Genomic DNA, 25,446 nt, shown 5'->3' with positions numbered 1-25,446 from the left:
GAGTTGGGTGCCATTGCCTTCTCCGTATAATAAGACTAGGGAACTTTTTAACCAAAGCTAAGATTTGGCTAAGATACTGATGTATTGTGTTCTGATCAGAGGAACAACAATGCTGTGGATAAATTTCTGTCATTTCACTCAGAGTATGGCCTCTCAAGGTATTAAGGAACTGATAATCTGCAGAGCTGTGAATGACAGATAGCATGGTAACCATGATCTTTCAAAGGGCTGTTTTATGCTTTAAAAAAAAAAGAGTAAAATAATGATAACTGAAGGATTTTGGATGTCACCACTTCATTTCTGAATCTATATTTCTACAGTTAGGAGACTTTTATAATAGCTGATAGCTGCAAATCAAAACTTCTACTGGCACAATTGAAGAAAACATATAAAGTGACCTCTTCATCATAGCACCTGGGAAGTACTAGAATCCAATTTTTTTTTTTAATCTTCTATCAATCTCTGCCTGATGGAATAAGAGGAAGAACTTCAGCAAAGAATATGAATACCTTAACTTGTTTCTCCTTCTTTTTGCGCACATCTTCCCATTCATTAACAACTCTTCCCCAAAGAATCCAAGAGTCTTCTTCAAGGTGACTGAGGTTGCTAGAGGCTGATGAACTTGACACCAGGGAGGAGCCACTGTTCCTTCTTGATCCATTTACAGATCTTAAAGACTTACTATCTGTCTCTAACAATCTAAAATATAATTAAAAATTGTTCAAGATCTCACAGTGACACTAGATGACAATATTAGAGGAAACACACTGACTAAAACCACCCACCCAGGCCAGGCACCATAGTAACTATTTGCATGAGTATTTTACCACAGGAGGTCTCAGTAAGGAACATGGAACTAATAAGCCACCACCAACTGGAAGAGTTCAGGAAAGGCCAAAAGGAGACCGCACCTGTCCTACCACCTCCCAGGATCCTGACATCCATCTTGCCTGAGCAATGGGTATGCCACCAGGAAGGACTCATTTTCGAGACTGATTGGCCAGAAACAACCCAGAAACTAATCTCATCAACGCAAAACATGAGACAGCAAGCCACACAGCAGAGCAGTCCTCCTGGGTTCCCTGCCCAGGTGCCCCTTCCCAATAAAGTATCTAGCTTTGTCAGTATATGCACCTCCTTGGACAATCCATTCCGAGTGTTAGACAAGAGCCCACTCTCAGGCCCTGGAAGGGGTCCCCCTTTCTGCAACAACATGATGATACTTAAGGGCTTCACTACAGCAATTTAGCCATAGTTTTAAAATATACGTAATTTTAAAAATGTTTGGTTGACATCTACAAAATTAATTGCTACATATTTTTTTCTACTAAGAATAGCAATTTAAAAATTTGATAAAGTAAATTATGTTAAATATTTTAGTGCTATTAGTCCCATCATAATTTCCCTTTATCTCCACTAAAAATTCAAATTAGAAGAAGTCTTCTGGGGAGAAATTCACTGGGAACGCTTCAGGAAAAAAGAAACTGTACTTGAAAGAGGTATTAACTAATTTTATGGAAGAACTAACCCTAACATGTTTAAAATGTGTCTAGGACTAAAAAAGTAAGGCAGACACACAAATTAATCAAATCTTTGTCTCTTTCAATTTTGCTTCACCCAGGCATAACTGATCTGCCCAAAGAGTGTTTTGTCTGGCTCATGCAATGTTTTGTGTAAAAAGAACGAACAATTACTAAAACTAAAATTAGAAGATTTCATTTGTTTATATACACATACATCTGTGTGTGTGTGTGTGTGTGTGTGTGTGTTAGTTGCTCAGTCATGTCCAACTCTTTGCGACCTGATGGACTGCAACTCACCAGGCTTCTCTAGGCATGGGATTTTCCAGGCAAAAGTATCAGAGTGGGTTGCCAGTTCCTTCTCCAACATACATTTGTATTTACAATTCCGGATCTCTTAAAAAACAAGAAGGGCAAAACTAGCCTATATTCCAGAAAAACAGGGTGTAGCAGGGTAGAAGCTTCTCCCTTTAAATGAGAAAGGACTTTAATCCACTGACTCTCCATAAAACCTACTATCTCCCAGAAACTCAGGCCAGCTAACAGCTGTCATTTATCACTGGACATGCACTTTTAAATTGAGACCTCATCACTGTTAAGGCCCTATTTAAGGCCTCTTCCTTATCTGTAGAAAGACAGGTTAAGATAATTTCAGAGATCCATTCCATAACTCAATACAACATCAAATCCATTACTTCTTTCACGTGTAAACAGGCTATCAAAAAAAAAAAGGCTGGAAAATGTGGCTCTATCATTATTAAGATGTAAATTACATGCCATGGGGTCCTAAAACATCTATTTAACATGGATACTATTTACTTCCAGTAACTCCTTCAGAAAATCATCTGCTTAGACAAAAAATGCTCCCAATATTAATTTATGATGTATAAAAACTAATAAAGAAACATGAGTCAAATTATATTTAGCAGACTATAAAAAATCCTTTGCAAGCCACATTTATGTCTTACTCATCTTTATATCCCTTTATATTGTCTTTGTATTTAGCTCAAAACAAAATACACTGAAAACTGACAGAACTGAAATAAAACTCAAACCCCCATATTAAAGAAAAAAAACTTCAAATATGAGATGATCAAACTCAATAACACAATAATATAAACTAAAACACTTTCCTTATTCATGGCATAATTTAATACATTTTTTTCATGGCAACACTAAATGAAATAAAATGTCCCAAATATTGCCAGAAATAGAAAAATTTATAAAACAGCTTAATTCAGGGTCAATTATTTGCTATAAATAGTCTTTATCAGAAAAAAACTAATTAATGATAAAGTTTTGCTTTAAATACTATTTTTTCCATAGATATTATTTTAATAAGTCCACAATATAACTTATGAAAAAAATAAGTGTATGTATACAAGTAATTTTATGTATGATTCTAAACCTCAAGATTTATAAATGGAATACACAAACAAACTTTACAGAAATAACCTGAATCCAAGTTCATTTCACTTAATTATTCATTGAATGCTTGCTAACTTCCCTGTGGCTCAGCTGGTAAAGAATACTCCTGCAATGAGGGAGACCTGGGTTCCATCCCTGGGTTGGGAAGATCCCCTAGAGAAGGGAAAGGCTACCCACTCCAGTATTCTGGCCTGGAGAATTCCATGGACTGTATAGTCCATGGGGTCACAACGAGTCTGACATGACTAAGTGACTTTCACTTTTTTAGGATTCCCTGATGGCTCAGACAGTAAAGTGTCTGCCTGCAATGTGGGAGACCCGGGTTTGATCCCTGGGTCGGGAAGATCCCCTGGAGAAGGAAATGGCAACCCACTCCAGCACTCTTGCCTAGAAAATTCCATGGATGGAGAAGTCTGGTGGGCTACATTCCATGGGGTCGCAAAGAGTCGGACACAACTGGGCGACCTCACTTCACTATATGACAAATAATTAAATTTCACCACTACCATTAATAAAGACATGCAGTTAAAAAGGAAATACTGGTGTTTCCTAAGCTAAACAGAAATCTGAGATATAATGAAAGCATAAATGAAAAAGTACCTAAAAAGAAGGGTGTTTTGTTTATTTTTTAACAGTCAGAAAGGTCTCAGAGATCTCCATGTTATAACTTTTAGGATAAGCAGGAAAACCAAATGAATTCATGGGTGGATTAGAGAAGAGAGTTAAACAGTTCATCTTCAGAGGACAATGCAATAAGTACTATAAATATACAAAACTTTGAAAAACATTACAAATGATATATTCCAAGTACAGACTTCACATTATTTAAAGATATTGTCCCTGCCTTAATTCACATAATACCAACAACAAAAAAAAAGACTCAAAATAGACAACAGACTTGAATATAAAAACTAAAACTATAAAACATCTTGAAGAAAACAGGAAAAAGTCTTCACAACCTTGGAATAGGCAAAATTTATTAATGGGACACAACAAACATTAACCATAAAAGAAAAAAATTGACTAAAAAATACTAAATTGCCTTTCAAATTTTAAAAGCTCTACTTTGAAGAAAATGAAAAGGTAAGCCACAAACTGAAAAAAAAATATCCTCAACATATGCATCTGACAAAAGACTGGCATCCAGAATACAGGAAGAACACTTATAGTTGATAATTAAGAAGGCAAACAATACATTTTTAAAAATGAGTAAGAGATTTAAACTGACACCTTCCAAAACAAAATAGTCAAGTGGCTAATAAGCAACTGAAAAACATTCAACATCCTTAGTCACCAAAGACACCCAAGTTAAAACCATACTATGTACATAATCAGCATGGCTACAATTTTAAAGACTGGCCATACTAAGTGCTGCCAAAGATGAGACCAATTGTGACTTTAATATATCCATGTCAGTAGTAAGAGTTCAACCACTATGAAGACTATTTGGCAATTCTTTATAAAGTTGAATACATTTTTATATGACAGCAAGAAAAATGAAAACCTACATCCACAAAAAGACTTACAATTTAAAGTTCAGAAAAGCTTTATTCATAAAGTCCAGAAACAACCCATATATCCAGAAAAATAAACGGTCAAATTGTGATATTCATTCACTGCAACATCACTCAGATACAAACTGCTGCTGATACATAACATTAATCTTATAAACATTAGGTGAAAGAAGTGAAGAACAGTGTTACTTGCTCAGTCCTTTCCAACTCTTTGCAACCCCATGGACTGTATGGAGCCCATCAGGTGAAAGAACCCTGATGCAAAAGAGTACATACTACTTGATTCCACTTACAAGAAGTTCAAGAACACATACACTACAGAAGAAAAGCCTTTCTAAATATGACACCAAAAGCACAGGTAAAATAAAGAATATATTTAAACTGGACTCATCAAAATTTTAGATGTTCTGTACCTCACTGGATGCCATTAAGAAAGTGAAAAGAAAACCCACAGAATGGGAAAAATTATGCACAATCCATAAGATTTCTATCTAGAATATATAAATAACCCTTACAACTCAATACTAAAAAGATAAACCAATTAAAAAATGGGCACAGAATAAGAATAGATAATTCTCCACAAATATATATAATTGGCCAATAAACACACAGAAAGATGCTCGACATCACTAATGATTAGGGAAATGCCAATCAAAACATAACAACACACTGCTTCACAGTACGGCATTATAGTATGGCTATAATGAAAAAGACAAATAGCAACAAGTGTTGGTGAAGATATGGAGACATAGGAACCCTCAGACACACTGATGGGAATATAAAATGGTAAAATCACTTCAGAAAAAAAGTCTGGCAATTTCTTAAATGGTTAAACACTGAATTACCATATAAACCAGCCATTCCACTCCCAGGTATATATTAAAGAGAAATGAAAATCTATGTCCACACAAAATCTACATAACAAGTGTTCATGGCAATATTATTCATAATAGCCAGAGTGGAAACAATCCAAATACCCATCAAGTACTGGATGGATAAAAACACTGGTATATCCATAAGGTATAGTGTCATTCAGTCTTGAAAAAAAATGAAGCAGAGATACAGGTTACAACATGGATGCTGGAACATGGAACCTTGAAAACATGCTAAGTGAAAGAAGCCAGTCACAAAAGGAAACATGTTATATGACTCAATTTATATTCAATACCTAGAATTCAGAAAGTGGATGAGTTGTTGCTGAGGACTGGAGTGGGAGTAAGGGGAACAAGGAGGGATGGACAGTTGCTGCTAATGGATATAGTTTCTTTGGTGATGAAAATGTTCTAAAAATGATGGTGGCGATGACTGCAAAACTCTGTAAATACATAAAAAATCACTGAATTACACACTTCATATGGGTGAACTGCACAGTATATGAATTATAGCCTCACCAAAAAGAATAAGCAAAATATATCCACAGCAATAAAAATCAGAAGAAAAGTTCCTGGTGGAGGAGTTGCTAAAAGGGGCACAAATAAATTTTCTAAGATGAAAAAAACTGTCTACATCTTAATGGGTGTGGGGGTTATACACAGGTGTATATACCTGTTAGGTGTTTATATCTGTTAAAGCTCAAACTGTACACTTAAGAACTGTGCATTTCTCTCTTGCAAATTATATATCAACCAACCTAGAGCCAGACATTCTGGAATGCGAAGTCAAGTGGGTCTTAGGAAGCATCACTACAAACATAGCTAATGGAGGTGATGGAATTTCAGTTCAGCTATTTCAAATCCTAAAAGATGATGCTGTCAAAGTGCTGCACTTTGGAAATTTGGAAAACTAAGCAATGGCCACAGGACTGGAAAAGGTCAGTTTTCATTCCAATCTCAAAGAATGACAATGCCAAAGAATGCTCAAACTACCACACGATTGCACTCATCTCACATGCTAGCAAAGTAATGCTGAAAATGCTCCAAGGCAGGCTTCAACAGTACGTGAACCATGAACTTCCAGATGTTCAAGCTGGATTTAGAAAAGGCAGAGGAACCAGAGATCAAATTGTCAACATCTGTTGGATCATCAAAAAAGCAAGGGAGTTCCAGAAAAATATCTACTTCTGCTTTATTGACTACGCCAAAGCCTTTGACTGTGTGACCACAACAAACTGTGGAGAATTCTTCAAGAGATGGGAATACTAGACCACCTGACCTGCCTCTTAAGAAATCTGTATGCAGGTCAGGAAGCAACAGTTAGAACTGGACATGGAACAACAGACTGGTTCCAAATACGGAAAGGAGTATGTCGAGGCTGTATATTGTCACCCTGCTTATTTAATTTCTATGCAGAATACATCATTAGAAACGCTGGGCGGGATGAAGCACAAGCTGGAATCAAGATTGCCGGGAGAAATCTCAATAACCTCAGATATGCAGATTACACCACCCTTACGGCAGAAAGTGAAGAACTAAAGAGCCTCTTGATGAAAGTGAAAGTGGAGAGTGAAAAAGTTGGCTTACAATTCAACATTCAGAAAACTAAGATCATGGCATCTGGTCCTGTCACTTCATGGCAAATAGATGGGGAAACAGTCGAAACAGTGGCAGAATTTAATTTCTTGGGCTCCAAAATCACTGCATATGGTGACTGCAGCCATGAAATTAAAAGATGCTTGCTCCTTGGAAGAAAAGTATGACCAACCTAGACAGCATATTAAAAAGCAGAGACATTACTTTGCCAACAAAGGTCCATCTAGTCGAAGCTATGGTTTTTCCAGTAGTCATGTATGGATGTGAGAATTGGACTATAAAGAAAGTGAGCACTGAAGAATTGATGCTTTTGAACTGTGGTGTTGGAGAAGACTCTTGAGAGTCCCTTGGACTGCAAGGAGATCCAACCAGTTCATCCTAAAAGAAAGCAGTCCTGAATATGCATTGGAAGGAGTGATGTTGAAGCTGAAACTCCAATACTTTGGCCACCTGATGTGAAGAACTGACTCATTAGAAAAGACCCTGATGCTGGAAAAGATTGAAGGTGGGAGGAGAAGGGGACAACAGAGGATGAGATGGTTGGATGGCATCACCAATTTGATGGACATGAGTTTGAGTAAACTCTGGGAGTTGGTGATGGACATGGAGGCCTGGCGTGCTGCAGTCCATGGGGGTCCCAGAGTCAGACACAACTGAGCGACTGAACTGAACTGAATGGTGGCTCAGAAGATAAAGAATCCACCTGCAGTGCAGGAGACCTGGGTTAGATCCCTGAGTTGGGAAGATCCCCTGGAGAAGGGAATGGCTAATCACTCCAGTATTCTTTTCCGGAAAATTTCATGGACAGAGGAGCCTGGCGGGCTACAGTGCTTGGGGAATGCAAAGAATCAGACAGTACTGAGCGACTGACACTTTCACTTTTCACTTTCATAAAAATTTATTAAAAATACTATCTCTGGTTAATGACATTAGGGATAGTAAGAATTAGGTGAGAAACTACTGCTTTATATTACTGAAAGCCCTTCAGAACTTTTTTAAAAACCATGATTATTATAACATGATCACAAAAACAGTGACTATTTTTGATATATTAAGTGTATCTATTTTGTAAACAAAGGAAGGTATAAACACTACTTTCTCTTTTTTCAAATTTGTGGTCATTCTATCAAAGTTTAGAATTTTCCAAGTAAAAACTTTAGAATTTTTTTTCAATGCTCTGGATATAATGAAGTCCTTCTGTCTGAGAGAATGAGAACATTTTCCAGAAGTAATACTTGAGCTGATACTATCAAGTCTCTCTCCACTAGCTACTTAATCATGGTATGTAGGAAAAGAATTTACATACTCATTAAAATATGTAGACTTAACAGAATGTGTAGTTAGAATCATACATTTCTATTTATTTTTGCTAAAAGCAGTGATTCTTTTTTTTTTTTTTTTTAATCACCTCAGGAAGACTCCTAGACAGGTTGCAACCTAGTTTCAATTAAAATACTCTTGACATGGTAGTAAAGGCACACTGCCTGAAAATGTGAGCAGTTTTCAAAGACTATGTAGCCGGGCACCTGAGAAAGTGGTAATACAGCATTACTCAGAGGTCTGTGGGCTAGTGAGAAGTCTATTCAAAAGTTACTCATTTACCTTCCTTTTCCCAGAACACATAGGTTCACTGCCTTGCAAGGATTTACTGCAAAAAAAAAAAAAAAAGGAAGCTACCTTCCCACCCCATCATAATTTTCTTATGACTAAAACAAGAAGAAATCCATTGAATTAAAGGAAAAGTATACTGGCCTGGTAGGAACATTGTAGGTGATAATCAAAGGCATTCTCCATAGGCAGGTGTGGCTTGGGGCTACACAATAACTGAGAGACCTAAATTTATTCATCCTCCTAGAATGCTGCAAGACTAAGGCATCAGAGCTTGGATTTCTACTGACTGGGGAATAAATATATAATCTGCAGCCTTCCACCTAAACAACTCCAACTTTCTGTACCTCCAGCTCTAAGGGTAGCATTCAAAGTAGCTACAGTTCCACATTATCTGAGGTGGGGGTGCTAAAGCCCATTGTCAGCTGGACTTCCAATAGTATTAAGGATGGAAAATGTCTAAGATTCTTTGACTGCAGAAGCTTAGGATACTTGGCAGAGAGAAAGCATTTCCAATTCCAGTTCTCTAAAGTGAGAACAACACTTTGTTGGTATGTGCCAACAAAGAGAATAACTGGGTCTTTAGGTCTTATTTTAGAGATTATCTTCACCATATTCTTGCTACTGAGAACTGAACCTTCATCTCACCAAGCGGCCACCTATCTGAGGAAAATGGTACATTGTGCACTTCATGACGGGCATATGAGAAAAAAAAATAACTTATGTACAATGCATATATTTGATAAACATGAAAGAAAATAATTCTCTACAATACTACGAAAAATACAAAGGAAGAGAAAAAAAAGGGGTTTTTTTTGGGTTTTTGGAGTTTGAAATACTTGGAAGACATATCCATGTAGATAAATAGCACAACAGTTGAAAAGTCTACAAATGGAAATTTGGCAATTATTTGACAAACTTTTTTAATATCCTGTTGTACTCAGTATAATGCTTTCCCATGGATACCAGAAATAAGAGAGCAGGATACAAAAATAACAGGTCAATATGCCAGCTGGGAATGTGTAAACTGTTAAGATAATTTATAAAAGCTAAGGAAGGAGCTAAGAAAGCTAAGGAAAAACACTGCTATATGAGAAAAACATTTGAAAAGCTAAATACATTGTCACTTCATTGCAGAGGGAGCAACTTTTCAAACACAGGGTTCAAACACTCATGTAACCTTACACCAAACAAACAGGATATGAAAGTACAGGGAGAAAGACAGCAGCCTGCTGTCTAAAACCAGGCTGTTCCAAATCAATAGCAACAGAATACATATCTGACTCACAGAGGAGTCACACCCATTCCCATCTACATCAGCAAGCATATACATGTCTCAGAAGCAAGAAGGAAGAATTAAGAAAAAAAACAAGGAATTAGCACAGGAAGCAACAACTCAGAAACTCAGATGGGAGGAGCCTAAATGACAAGAATCTCTCCAGTTCTGAAAGCACAGGGGGTTTTTCTTTGGCTTTTGTTTCTTTAAGATAAGGTCTCAGAGAAGGTGAATGCATGAGTCTTGCAGGCCAATCTCAAATATTCTGATCAGAAACTGACGGTTTAGTGACTGATTTTTACAGATATTCCAGACTGAAGCTAAGTTGCAACAGAAAGAGTAGTACAATAAATTCTTTTAATTAATCCCATCATCAAATTCCTCAGGAAACCAGACAACCGATTAAAAATTTAAAACAATTCTCCTATGAAAAGAAAAAGAATAAGAGGTTAGAGTGACGATCTAAAGAACTCTGATTAAAAATATATGTTTTTAACACAGACTTGAAAATACTTGTTTTGTTCAGAAGCTTTTTACCACTTCCTTAAATACGCATGGCTGTGTTACAGACAGTACCCTTAGATAACTGAGGTAATGCTGTGGTGGTAAAATTATAAATGTAAAAGTTAGATCACCGAGATCAGTACTATCTAACAGAAATATAATGCCAGCCCCTTACATAAGTTTAAATGTTGTAATAGCCAAGTTTAAAGTATAAAACAATAGATGCAATTTAATTCTAATAATTTACTTTATCAAACACAGTCAAAACATTACATATTCTTACTACACAATCAAAAATTTTTCAATTGACGATCTCTCTTTTTTTTTTCAAATCAGCTCTTCAAAATCTGGAGTATGTTTTACTTTTACAGCTCATCACAATTCAGACCAGTCACATTTCAGGTGCTCAACTGTCACATACGGCTAATGGCTTCCATATTTGACAGTGTAGACTTAGATGTTACATAAAATATATTTACTTTAATTTAGAAGAACTCTTTCCATTTTCTTGTCCTCATATTTCACCCCCCGAATCTGCTAAAAAGTAAAATCTGACTCTAAGTAACAGGATGTCAAAGGAAACAAACATGGTTGCAATGCCAAATTTTTAAACCAAATAATGGCCCGTTCAAAATTTAAATTAGCATTATTCCCCTGCTTAATTAAAATGCACTGCTATTACACTTGAACCTTACCTTCTTGAGTTCATCTCTGCCAAAAAGTCTTTGTAATTTTAAAATGAAAAACACATTTAACATAGAAAAAAAAAATAGCTATCCCATTTCAACCTCAAGGCTATCAATAATTAACTTTGATCAAACAGATCTTTGATATTTTATTGAACCATTTCTTCACATCTTACTGGGATTGCCACATGCACTGATTTTAAAAAGTGATTACTGCAGTAAAACCATGGGAGGGAAAAACAGCTTCTTTATAGGACTTTGATATTTTTATGTTTCTTCTATTTTAACTTTCTAAAATACTCTTTTTTATACTTTCTAAATCAAAAGTAGTTAAACAACCTAAGAGTTTCATCTACATGTGGGGAAGAGAAGAAAAAATCCTAAATAAAAGCATCTTCCCTGTTACAAGTACTAGCTGCATCTCCTAATTTTTACTTTAAATACATAACTTACATATCTACGTTACAAACCACAGAAGTGGTCATAGAGAATTTAAGCTATTATTCTTGCAATTTCTCCTTAGACATAATACATTGGTGGAAAGAAGAGCAGAAGAGAGGAAGGAGAGCTAGATTTTAATGTTTGTCATTTTATTATTTATTAAAGCCACAAAGATGTGTTTTTCCACCAGGATTGTTTTCCTAAGGCAAAACAAACAATAGAGTGCTGCATTCACCCAGTCTCTACACGTAAACCCTTCTTGTGGATTCTGAATTTTACCAATTTCTTTTTTTTTAAAGAGATTCAAAACGTGAACTCAAAAAAATAAAAGATTTGAGCAATTCATGGCATCTGGTCCCATCACTTCATGGGAAATAGATGCAGAAACAGTGTCAGACTTTATTTTTTGGGGCTCCAAAATCACTGCAGATGGTGACTGCAGCCATGAAATTAAAAGACACTTACTCCTTCGGCTGAGCGCCGAAGAATTGATGCTTTTGAACTGTGGTATTGGAGAAGACTCTTGAGAGTCCCTTGGACTGCAAGGAGATCCAACCAGTCCATTCTGAAGATCAGCCCTGGGATTTCTTTGGAAGGAATGATGCTAAAGCTGAAACTCCAGTACTTTGGCCACCTCATGCGAAGAGTTGACTCATTGGAAAAGACTCTGATGCTGGGAAAGATTGAAGGCAGGAGGAGAAGGCTACGACAGAGGATGAGATGGTTGGATGGCATCACCAACTCGATGGACATGAGTCTGAGTAAACTCTGATGCTGGGCAGGAGGAGAAGGGGACGACAGAGGATGAGATGGCTGGATGGCATCACTGACTCGATGGATGTGAGTCTGAGTGAACTCCGGGAGTTGGTGATGGACAGGGAGGCCTGGCGTGCTGCGATTCATGGGGTCGCAAAGAGTCGGACACGACTGAGCGACTGAACTGAACTGAACACCAGAACAAATGGTGACAATCTTGTGCTCCCTTTATTTCTTCAAAGTCTTATTTGTCAAAAATCTCTTTTCTAGACATCTTTAAACAACTCTCACAATTATCATTTGTTAACACATATGCCAAGTGCATCTAGAACTCTGGAATAAATTATGAATTACTTGGGGAAAAGTTTATACACACACATCACTTGCAATAATTTTTTAAAATTTATTTATTTATAACTGTGTTAGGTCTTCGTTACTGCACCTGGGCTTTCTCTGGTTGCTGGGAGTGGGTATTGCTCTCTAGTTGCAGTGCATGGGTTTCTCACTGTAATGGATTTAACTTATATGCAGAGTACATCATGAGAAATGCTGGGCTGGAGGAAGCACAAGCTGGAATCAAGATTGCCAGGAGAAATAGCAATAACCTCAGATATGCAGATGATACTACTCTTTCAGCAGAAAGTGAAGAACTAAAGAGCCTCTTGATGAAAGTGAAAGAGGAGAGTGAAAAAGTTGGCTTAAAGCTCAACATTCAGAAAACTAAGATCATGGCATCTGGTCCCATCACATCATGGCAAATAGATAGGGAAAACAATGGAAACAGTGACAGACTTTATTTTGGGGGGCTCCCAAATCGCTGCAGATGGTGACTGCAGCCATGAAATTAAAAGATGCTTGCTCCTTGGAAGAAAATCTATGACCACCTAGACAACAAATCTATGACCAACCTAGACCAACCTATTAAAAAGCAAAGGCATTATTTTGTTGACAAAGGTCCATCTAGTCAAAGGTATGGTTTTTCCAGTAGTCATGTTTGGATGTGAGAGTTGATGTGAGAGTTGGACTATAAAGAAAGCTGAGAGCCAAAGAATTGATGTTTTTGAACTGTGGTGTTGGAGAAGACTCTTGAGAGTCCCTTGGACTGCAAGGAGATCCAACCAGTCCAATCTAAAGGAGATCAGTCGTGAATATTCATTGGAAGGACTGATGCTGAAGCTGAAACTCCAATACTTTGGCCACCTGATGCGAAGAACTGACTCACTGGAAAAGACCCTGATGCTGGGAAAGATTGACGGCAGGAGGAGAAGGCTACAACAGAGGATGAGATGGTTGGATGGCATCACCGACTCGATGGACATGAGTCTGAGTAAACTCTGGGAGTTGGTGATGGACAGGGAGTTTTGGTGTGCTGCAGTCCATGGGGTCACAGAGTGGAACATGACTGAGCAACTGAACTGAACTGAACTGTTGAGGAGCACAGGCTCTACAGTGCTCAGGCTTCAGTAGTTGTGGCACACGGGCTTAGCTGCCCCATGTGGAATCTGCCAGACCAGGGATCAACAATTTTTAATATAGTATTTTCTATACTGGTGGTGGTAGTGGTGCAGTCGCTCAGCTGTGTCTGACTCTTGCGACCCTGTGGACTGTATGTAGCCTGCCATGCTCCTCTGTCCATAGGATTTTCCAAGCAAGAATACTGGAGTGGTTTGCCATTTCCTCCAGGGGATCTTCCTGACCCAAGATCAAACCCTCATCTGAAGCACTGCAGAAGAATTCTTTACTGCTGAGCCACCAGAAAAGCCCTGCTCATTTATGACCCTCTTCCAAATTCATCTTATCCAAGAAACTCTGCCAAACCACATATTAAAACTCTCTCTTCCTGAAACTTCAACCAAAACTCTTTGCTCTAAATCTTTCAAATATAATAAGCAAAGGGCACAAAGTTAAAATCAACACATACATAAAACCGACATGAAGTTATCATCATGTGGCACACCAAGCTTTCCATCTTACTCATCAAATGCTGACAGCCAAAGAAATCCCTTTTAAAAGCACTTTCTAGGAAATGATCATCAGAAGAGGGCAATTTCTATTGCCAGGTTTGTGTGAGCTAACATTAGGTCTTCTTTTTGTGGTTCACATGGACCAGGTTCAAAATCTCTAGCTTATAAATTCTCTTTCCAGGAAATTGCTCTCATGCCTCTATTTTCTATCTCCATACCAACAGGAAGAGACCAAACCTAAGGACAAGTCATTTTTAAACAAAAATATCAATAACTATCTCAGTAATAAAATAATTTTAAAGCTGAGCAGAGTTAATATTCAGAATATATTTACATATAGTATTAACTTCTAAATTAACTATCAAATAATGTCTATTTTTCTAATCTTATTCAAGCTTCTTCCAGCCAAAGGAAAATGCAAAACTCTCTTAAAGAAAAAAAATTACTTCATTATGGCCATGATAGAGTAACAGATAAGAGATTTACTCCCTCCCAAGAAACAACCAAAAAATACTGGACAAGATATATCAACTATATGAGAACAATGTTTCTTTTCTTAAAAGACTCTGGACAACAGGCAACAATGGACAGCTATTACTGAAACTCAGGAGATAAGTGAAGTAAGTCCTATGATTGCCATCTTACCTGTCTTGAGTTTCCAGATCCTGGCTTGGGCAGGGAAAATCAACAGAACCTAGTGAACTTTCTCAACTGAATGGATAGAGCTGAGGGCATGAGGAGACCAAGGTAGCTAGAGTCCAAGGAACAGAATACCAGAAAGGTAAGTATACAAACAAGATCTTCAGAGATTTGACAGAGGGTACCCATTAAGTATTCAGCTGTGTACTGATCAGCATATGTATGTAAGTAAAGTACCCAAGGCTAGCGATAAAAGCCACCATTCACACAGGGCCAGGAAAGTAACCATCCCCATGGGTTAGACTGAAGAATCTGTTTCAAGGCATACTGTGTAGAGTACACAAAAAGGTCATGCCTCGGGAGGAGGGAATAATAGCCCTAAGCTGTGTACTTCTGCATGTTCATGCATGCTCAGTCACTCAGTTGTGTCCAATTTTTTGCAACTCTATGGGCTGTAGCTCACCAGGCTCTTCTGTCCAAGGGATTTCCCAGGCAAGAATACTGGAGTGGGTTGTTACTTCCTTCTCCAGTGGATCTTCCCAACCCAAGGACTGAACCAGCATCTCCTTCAATGGTAGGTGGATTCTCTTACCACTGAACCACCTACAAAGTCATTCAAGAGCAAATTCTTTCTAAGTAACTTAACTGCATTCTTGGGCAAAGCTTAAGAATCTTTATAGGACAACAGCCAAACCAAACAAGGTAAAATTCACAATGTGAGACATCTAATCAAATATTATCAGGCACACAAAGAAGCAGAAAAATGTAACTAATAAGAGGAAAAAACAATTAATCAAAAGCAAACTGAGGATGAGATGGTTGGATGGCATCACTGACTCAATGGACACGAATTTGGGTAGACTCCAGGAGTTGGTGACGGACAGGGAGGCCTGGCGTGCTGCAGTCCATGGGGTCGCAAAGAGTCGGACACAACTGAATGACTAAACTGAACTGAACTGAAAATGATATTGATAGAAATGTTAGAACTATCAGATAAGGCCATTAAAAGGTATTAAATCTGTATTTCTGTATGTTCAAAACTTAAGTAGAGACATACAAACACCACTCAGCTCCACCTTCTAGAGATGAAAAATGGGAGAGATGAAAAACACACCGGACAGGATGAATGGCAAATCAGACATGGCAGATCACAATGTACAGAACCTGAATACAAAGCAATAAAAATTTTCCAAAAAATGAACACAATATTAATGAGCTATGGAACAATTTCAAGTGGCCTAATATCTGTGTAATTAGCCACTGAGGAGGAGGAAAGAAAAGAATTTTAAAAATTTGAAGAAATGATTGAAAAGTTTTCAAATTTGAGGAAAATTTTAAGTCTACAAGAAATTCAACAAAGCTCACAAGTAAGAAATAGGAAGAAAACTACAATTAGGCACTTTAGAATCAAATTACTTAAAACCAGGAATAAAGAAAAAATCTTAAAAGGAGACAGAAGGGAAAAAAGACACATTATCCACACAGAAACAAAGATAAGGATTGCATCCGATTTCCTGATATAAACACTGCAAAAGTGATGTCAATGACACCTTATTACAGTACTGAAGGAAAAAAAACAAACAAAAAACCCTGTCAACCTAGAGTCTTTTACTCAGAGAAAATATTTTTAAAAATCAAAGGCAAAATGAGGACTCAGACAAATAGGAGCAGCCCACACTACATGAAACATTCAAGGAAGTCCTCTGTGCAGAAGGAAAATGCTATCAGTTTGAAATCTGGAGCTAAAAAGAAAGAACCAAAAAACACCAGAAATGGAAGCTTTATAGGCAAACATAAATTTATATAGAAAAATATAAATTTCTCCCTTATTTCCTTATTTTCTCCTTATCAATCTCATTAAAAGGTAAATGACTGTTGAAGCAAAAATAACAATGTAGCATGGGGTTTAAAACATACACAAAAGTGGCTTTCCCTGGTGGTCCAGTGGTTAAGAATCTTCCCTGCAACAGAAGGGACACCAGTTCAAACCCTGGTCTAGAAAGATACCACATGCTTCAGGGCAACTAAGCCTGTGCCTCACAATTACTGAGCCTGCACTCTATAGCCTGCACACTCCAATCATTAAACACGCATGCCCTAGAGCCTGTGCTCCAAAACAAGAGTGAGTGTGAGTGATAGTTGCTCAATCATGTCCAACTCTTTCCAACCCCATGGACTATATATAGCCTGCCAGGCTCCTCTGTCCATGGAATTCTCCAGGCAAGAATACTGGAGTGGGTTATCATTTCCTTCACCAAAACAAGAGAAGCCACTGCAATGAGAAGCCCACGCACCAAAAGAGAGTATCCTCTGCTTGCCACAACCAGAGAAAGCTTGCATGCAACAATGAAGACTCAGCGCAGTCAAAAGTTTAAAAATAAATAATTTTTAACAAAAATAAAATATACAAAAGCAAAATGCTTGACAAAACTAGCACAAAGGACCAGAGAGGAGAAATGGAAATGTACTATTCTCAATTTTTATACTACATGTGAAGTGGTATGAGATCTCTTGAAGGTAGAGTATGTAAGTTAAGGATATACACTATGACTCCAGCAAAATAACAGTTATAAATAATAAATTAACAAAAGATAAAATAGAATCATAAACAATATTTCATTCAAAAGGCAGAAATACTAAGATAAAGAACAGTAAAAATAAGATGATGAACATAAACATATCAATAATTACATTAAATGTAAATGATCTCTTTTACTCAAAATCTGAAAAACACTGTGTTCAGTAAAAGAAGCTAGTCACAAAAGACTACCAATGAAATGGCCAGAATAAGCAAATCCATGGAGACAGTAGATTAGTGGTTACCAGGAAGAAGGGTGAAAAGGGGAGACTAATGGATACAAGGTTTCTTTTGGGAGTCATAAAAACATTCTGAAATTGGATAATGGTAATATTTACACAACTCTGTGAGTATACTAAAAACTACTAAACTCTACACTTTAAAAGGGTGGATTTTTATGGTAAGTGAATAATTAAAAGCACAAGAGCAATACAATAAGAATATTGGCAAAGGGTTCTGAAACAATAATAAGTATAAATTTTCCTAGACCCAGCCCTGCAAGAAGATTCTAATCCCAATTTCACTCCATAAGGAGTAAGTATATGATTTGCTTTGGCCAATAAAATGTAAGTTGAAGTTATGTATATCACTCCCTAGTAGACGTTTTAAGATATATTTCTTCTATATTCAAATATTTCCCATTTGACACGAGTCTGGTTTATCCTGCAGAGAGGCTGGTCACTGGTCCAGAAATTAAGAAGTGTGCAATAAAAATGTACTCAGCCTAAAGTCTGAGATGAACATAAATGTAAGCAAGAAATAAAATTATGTCACAGTTGTTTTAAAAGTGATCTAACTACCATAATTAAAAGGTAAAGACTGTCAGACTATTTTAAGAAGCAAGAGCCACTATATATTGTCTATCTGACAAACTGTAAAGATAAAAACAGAATAAAAGTAAAAAACAGAAAAGTATATAAACTTCCAACACTATTCAAAAGTTACAATGACTATATGAGATAAAGTAGATTTCTAAAGCAAACAATACTACTAGGAATAATGAAGGCATTTTGACAACAGGATGTAACAATTCTAAATGTTTATATATACAACAATATAACTTCATATTATATGAAACAAAGACTGATAAAATTTAAAGAGAAATAAATCACAATTATAGTTGGAGGTTTCAATACCCTTCTCTCAATATCTGATACAACAAGTAAACAGAAAACCAGAAAAGATACGGTAGACTTGAACAACACCATCATACGGTAGACTTGAACAACACCATCAATTTGAACCAATTAACATTTATAGAATATGCCACCAAATAACAGATGAATATACAATCTTTCCAAGTGCACATAAAACATGTATCAAAACAGACTATACTCAGAACTATAAAACTTAAAAGGATCCTGCAAAAGCAGAGCTTCAGGAGAAATGTATAGCATTAAACACTTCAATGAGAAAAGAGGAAAGATCACAAAAATATTACAAGGACCTAAGACATTACAAACAAAACCCAAAGACTTTAGATAACAACTACAGACTGAGCTTCCTCCTGAACAGATGCAAAAATTCCAAACAATATTTTAGCTCATAAAATCCAACAATATCCTATAAAGACAATATATAATGACTAAGTGGGGTTTAACTTTTAAAAAAAAGTAATCTGTCAAATTAAAAGAGGAAAACAATTGATCATTTTGATAGATTTAGGAAAAGCATTTGACATAATGCAACATCTATTTCTTATAAATTCTTAACAAATGAGAAACAGAACTTCTTCAACCTGATAAAAAGTCATCTATAGAAACCTACAATTTACTCATTTTTAATGCTTTCCCCTTCAGTTCAGTTCAGTTCAGTCGCTCAGTTGTGTCCGACTCTTTGCAACCCCAGGGACTGCAGCACGCCAGGCTTCCCTGTCCATCACCAACTCCCGGAGCTTGCTCAAACTTGTGTCCATCGAGTCGGTGATGCCATCCAAACATCTCATCCTCTGTCATCCCCTTCTCCTCCTGCCCTCAATCTTTCCCAGCATCAGGGTCTTTTCCAATGAGTCAATTCTTCACATAGGTGGCCAAACTACTGGAGCTTCAGCTTCAGCACTTCCAATGAATATTCAAGACTGATTTCCTTTAGGATAGACAGGTTGGATCTCCTTGCTGTCCAAGGAACTCTCAAGAGCCTTCTAACACCACAGTTCAAAAGCATCAATTCTTTGACGCTCAGCTTTCTTTATAGTCCAACTCTCACGTCCATACATGACTAATGGAAAAACCATACCTTTGACTAGACGGATCTTTGTTGGCAAAGTAATGTCTCTGCTTTTTAATATGCTGTCTAGGTTGGTCATAGCTTTTCTGCCAAGGAGCAAGCGTCTTTTAATTTTTAATTAAAATAATTTTAATTTTAAACTTTCCTGTTAAGATTGAGAAAATGACAAGGCTATCTGTTCATTATGTGTATTCAAATTTGTACTGAAGTACTAACCAGTTGCAATAAGGCAAGAAAAAGCTATAAAAGGTATCCATATTGTAAAGATGCAAATGTGCTTTTATTCATGGACCACATGCTCATGTATATAGAAAATCTAATGGAATTAAAAAAAAAAACAACATACCAGAACAAGTGAATTTATCAAGGCAACAGAATACACGAATGATAAAAGAAAAAAGATTGTATTTCTATATGCTGACAATGAACAATCAGAAATTAAATTTACAAAAGCAATACCATGCACAAATAATAAGTAAAAGAAAAATATAATGTGTTCATGGGTGGAAGGCACCATTGTTAGGAATGCAACACTATTCTGATCAAAATCTCAGCAAGTGTTTTTGTACAAATTACTTGACGTAAAATTCAGAAAGGTATGATAAGGAGCAAAAATAGTCAAAAGAACAAAGACGATTAACACTATCTGATTTCAAGACTTATTATAAAGCTATAATATTCAATAGTGTCGTATTACCATTAAAGTAGAAAAATAAAGTAATGGAACAGAAAAAGAGCCAAGAAACATACATACACAGACAACTGATTTTTGACAAAAGTGCACAAGTAATTAAGAGGAAAAAGGACAGTCTTTTCAACAGATACAAAAACAAACATGCATACTCAAAAACAACTTTGATTTATCCTTTGTTTCATACAAAAAAAAAATTAACTCAAAGTGGACTATGGTAAATGTAAAACTTAAAACTTAACACAGAATTCTATCTGTGTGACCCTGAGTTATCAAGAACACAGTCCATAAAAGAACAATTTCAAATTGGACTTAATCACAATCTAAAACTTTTGCTCTTCAAAAGATACTGCTAAGAGAATAAGCCACAGATTGTGAAAAAATATTTGAAAAGCATATATACAGACAAAGGACTTGTACCCAAACTACATAAAAAACTCTTAAAACACAGTATGAAAGCAAACAACCTAATTTTTTTAATGCGCAAAATTTGGAACAGACATTTAATCAAAGACGATTTATCAATGGCAAATTAGCACATTAAAAAAGTGCTCAACACCAACAGGGAAATGCAATTAAAACAACAAGATACAAATACCTGCAAGAACAGCTAAAATTAAAAAGACTGACTATACCAAATGTTGGTAAGGCTGCAGAAAAGCAGCAATGTTCATACACTGATGATGAGAATGTGAAAAACTATAGGCCCTTTGGAAAACAACTTGACAATTAAATATAGTTCTACCATATAAACCAGCCATTCTATTCCTAGGTATTTACCCAGGAGAAATGAAAGCATAAATTGATACAAAGGTTTGTACACAAAAGTTTATAGCATTTCACAACAGGTGAGTAGGTAAGCTGTGATATATCCATACAATGGAATACTGCTGCTGCTGCTGCTGCTAAGTCGCTTCAGTCATGTCTGACTCTGTGCAACCCCAGAGATGGCAGCCCACCAGGCTCCCCGTCCCTGGGATTCTCCAGTCAAGAACACTGGAGTGGGTTGCCATTTCCTTCTGCAATGCATGAAAGTGAAAAGTTAAAGTGAAGACGCTTAGTCGTGTCCGAGAAGCAACCCCATGGACCGCAACCTACCAGGCTCCTCTGTCCATGGGATTTTCCAGGCAAGAGTACTGCAGTAGAATACTACTAAGCAATAAAAAGAAATGAACCATTCATATGTATTAAACACACATGAATCTCGAAACAATTCATTTTGAGAATAATGAAATAACCCATTAAAAAAGAGTATATACTGTATGATTCGATTTCTATAAAACTGTAGGAAATGCAAACCAATCTACAATGACCAAAAGCAGATCAGTGGCTATCTGGAGATACAAAGGCAGATAACAGATATGTTCATTTTCCTGATTTTGGTGATAATTTCACAGGTATATACTTATGTCTAAACTTCTCAAATTGTATACCTTAAGTATGTGTACTTTATTATGTCAATCACATATCAAAAGAGCTGTTAGAAATTATCTCTGTAATTATCCTTATTTTGACTGAACATAAAAGGGTGCTCTTTCAGTAACTCTTTTTGTAGCTGATGCCCTAAAGAACCATTCAGGAAGAATTTAGACAATTTGCTACATTAAGTAAACAAGTCTACAGCTATCCAAGTCTGAAGAAAATTTTAGTCCAATTTTAGTTTTAAGACCAACTCCTCCAAAAAAATACTTGAAAACTTCTGTTAATTAACTCTGATTTTTAAAAAAAACTAAACTTTTCTTGGCCCCTCGACATGGCTTGCACGATTTCAGTTTCCTGATCAGGGAATGAACTAAGGCCATGGCAGTAAAACCCCAGAATCCTAACCCTACGCTATCAGGGAACTCCCCTGCTAAGCTAAGTCACTTCAGTTGTGTCCAACTCTGTGCGACCCCATAGACATCAGCCCACCAGGCTCCCCCGTCCCTGGGATTCTCCAGGCATGAACACTGGAGTGGGTTGCCATTTCCTTCTCCAATGCATGAAAGTGAAAAGTCAAAGTGAAGTCGCTCAGTCGTGTCCGACTCTTAGCGACCCCATGGACCGCAGCCTACCAGGCTCCTCCATCCATGGGATTTTCCAGGCAAGAGTACTGGGATGGGGTGCCATTGCCTTCTCCAGGGAACTCCCCTACACATTCTTAATACGGACAAATATTTAAAATTTTGATTATGGCATGCATACATATATGAATGGTTAAGTGCATATGACAATTAAAGAAAGACAACCCAAGCAACGTCACTTACCTATTTTGTTCCTCCAGTTTAGCCAGGAGTTCTAAGTCGTCTGGACTCAACTGTGATGGTGAAGACGGTGAAAGGGCTGGTGTTGACAGTGTGGTAGACGAGGATGTAGTGTGTAAGGAAGCAGATGGACTTGCCACCTGACTGGCCATCTGGCTGACTGTATGTGACACTGTGTTCTTCACCCATGAGAGAGTAGAACTCAACTTTTCTGCAACCTTGTCTGTCGCCACCTAAGTATAAAAATAAAAGTTACATATATTTCAGTTTTATTTTATGCATTACCAAGAACTTGATAATCCTCATTAGTTCTATTTAAAAAACCAGCAATCAGAATATTCTCTTTGAGTTAATAAAGGTAACACCTGCTTTAGCAATGACTGTTCTAACATACAGCTTTTGGAAACTCCATATTTCAGCTCTGTAGCACGCACAAATTAAAACAGTGATTTCCAAACTACAGGCTGAAATCCATCAGGGACTGATAAAATAAATTTAATAGATAACACCAGCATTTTTTAAAAATGAAAAGGAGCAGAAAGTGTCAGTGTAAAGATACATTGTCACAAAATTTCTGCCTCAGTTACATATATGTATTAAAACTACATACTTCATGCATGTATGTGTGGATATGTTGAGTTGGAATATGAAATACCTTCTTCATTTGGGTTGTAGTTAAAAACAGTTGAAAGCCAAGGAAACAAAACATGTCCATTAGGTGATTAGGATAGGGAAATCCTATAACATGATCAACAATTCAACAAAAACTAGGCTTAGCATAAATAAGATTAAATGAGATCCATAATAAACCTTCAAACTACTGAGTGTTTTCTTAGAAAAGGATTTAGTTCTAGAAGAAGTTTCAGGATACAATTTTCAAACAGAACTAGTCAGAAATAGAATAAGATGCCTAGAAAGAGTAGACGTTCTCTGCCAATGGCTACAATTAAGAATCAATTATAAGAGTCAAAAGTTAACAGTTGACTGAAGATGAATTTCTGCTTTAAGTGGGCAACCAGGACCAGAAAATCCTTTCAAATCCTAAAACCTTTCCATCTGCAAGATTCAATGAACTATATAACTATATAACTGATATATGCTTCATAAATCATGCCAGTGTCTTAAGCAGATGTGCATACAAATCTGAATTTTACACAAAAGGTAAATGATCAAAAGACTACAAACTACTTTCTATGTAGACGTTCTCAGCTAACCTTGGTTTCATATAGCAATTTATACACACACAAATTAAAACATCAACATATATATATATATACACACACAAATTAAAAGGCCACCCAGACTATCTTAGCAGATACTACTCCCTCCTCATAGGTTGCCCCAGTCTTGCCTTCTCACCTCATCAACAGATACATGACCTACCTCTAATTTTCATTTCCAATAACTTTTCTATTTTAGAACTTACTTCCCTTGGAATGGGATGAGGGAGTTCTTATTGTTGAGGGAAGAACCCCCAAGAAAGACAAGCATGATGAAGGAGGGGAATCAAGGAAAAGAAGTATGGAGCAGATCTCAGGGCTTCCAGGAAAACAAACAGTCCTCACCAATGAACAGACTTGCAACACAGTTTATTAGGGTAAAAGATCATATAGGAACCAAATAATTTAGCCAGAACTTCCTCTGTACCAGGAAATGTAAGAGCCCTGGCAGTCAACAAGACAGCCTCTTGTGGTTTGTTATCCTACTGATCTTTTCTACATAGTTACAAATACAAATTCAATTGTGAGGATAGCACTAATTTGCATCCTCAAAGCACACTATATTGTAAAACAGAAAACCTAACATGTAAAATTTACAGAAAAATGTTATCCTTTACTATTAATTTCAAATATAATTAACAATGTTCAAGAATTAATACTTACAATAAGGACCTACTGTACAGCAGCACAGTGAACTATATTCAATATCTTATAATAACCTATTATAGAAAAGAATCTGAAAAAGAATATATATATAACTGGATCACTTTTACATACACCTGAAATACTATAAGTCAACTATACTTCAATTTTAAAATACATATGGAAATAATTCTTAAAGAAAGCTTTACACTTCCCTTATATAAAAGTTCTCTACTCCAGCTAACTGTAGCAAAGGCAAAAGACATGTATTATTTGTTTTAATTTATTTTAAAAAATAAATTTATCATACCCCTCTACATACTGTAGCAACAGGCTTCCATTTAAAGAGTTTGGAATAACCAAGAACACAATCCTGGTATCCTTTCAACCTTGATGAAATGAAATTCAGTCTGTAACTACTGAAGGCTCAACAACCCATCTTTAGCATTTTAAATTCTTAAATCTAACTGCAGTTCCACTTTAATAATGTTTAATACTCATGGTTGTAGAAATCCCACAGGACTGAGTTATTTTTCATATATCATCATGTCCTATTTTTTCTTTAACTCTACTTTTCCACATCTCTACCCTGCCACCTCCCAACCTCTTTCCCTCATCTTATGTTAAACTGTGTCATGAAGACACAATAAATCTGACAATGCAATTATGTCACAAAGTTTGTCACAAAGTTCCTGTCTACCTCACAGAGGTGTTATGCATTTATTTTTAAACATGAACATACTTTGAAAAGATTAAAGCCATCATTAAAAAGGCTTAGTAATCAGGCACAAAAGGCCACACAGCGTATGATTCCACTTACATAAACGAAGCAAACCTAGAGAGAGAAAGTAGTTTAGTGACCTGGAGAGATTGGAGGAGGGGGTGTGGAAAATGACTACTAATGGGTACAGTTCTTCCCAGAGTGATGAAAATGCTCTGGGATTGGACTGCAGTGACAGTTACACAACTTGTGAATATACTAAATGCCACTGAACACTTTAAAGAAGAGGGTTCTATGGTATGTGCATTATATCTCAATTTT

At 36.5% G+C, this 25,446-nt stretch overlaps 1 protein-coding gene across 10 annotated transcripts in view; it reads right to left on the bottom strand.

Moving 5' to 3' along the window:
* Positions 1-25,446, bottom strand: part of EVI5 (ecotropic viral integration site 5) — a 244,948-nt gene that overhangs the window by 153,938 nt on the left and 65,564 nt on the right. For all 10 annotated transcript variants that reach the window (XM_055585126.1, XM_055585128.1, XM_055585131.1 and 7 more), the window contains exons 2-3: positions 22,546-22,775; positions 510-699 (exon numbers count right to left, since the gene is read on the bottom strand). In XM_055585126.1, the coding sequence (XP_055441101.1) occupies positions 510-699; positions 22,546-22,775 (420 nt within the window). The remainder of the gene's footprint in view (positions 1-509; positions 700-22,545; positions 22,776-25,446) is intronic.

The sequence above is a fragment of the Bubalus kerabau genome, chromosome 6 (genome assembly GCF_029407905.1).
Source record: "Bubalus kerabau isolate K-KA32 ecotype Philippines breed swamp buffalo chromosome 6, PCC_UOA_SB_1v2, whole genome shotgun sequence".
NCBI lineage: Eukaryota > Metazoa > Chordata > Mammalia > Artiodactyla > Bovidae > Bubalus > Bubalus kerabau.
Note: the sequence above shows the minus strand (reverse complement) of the source record. Positions and strands in the feature narration are given on the sequence as shown.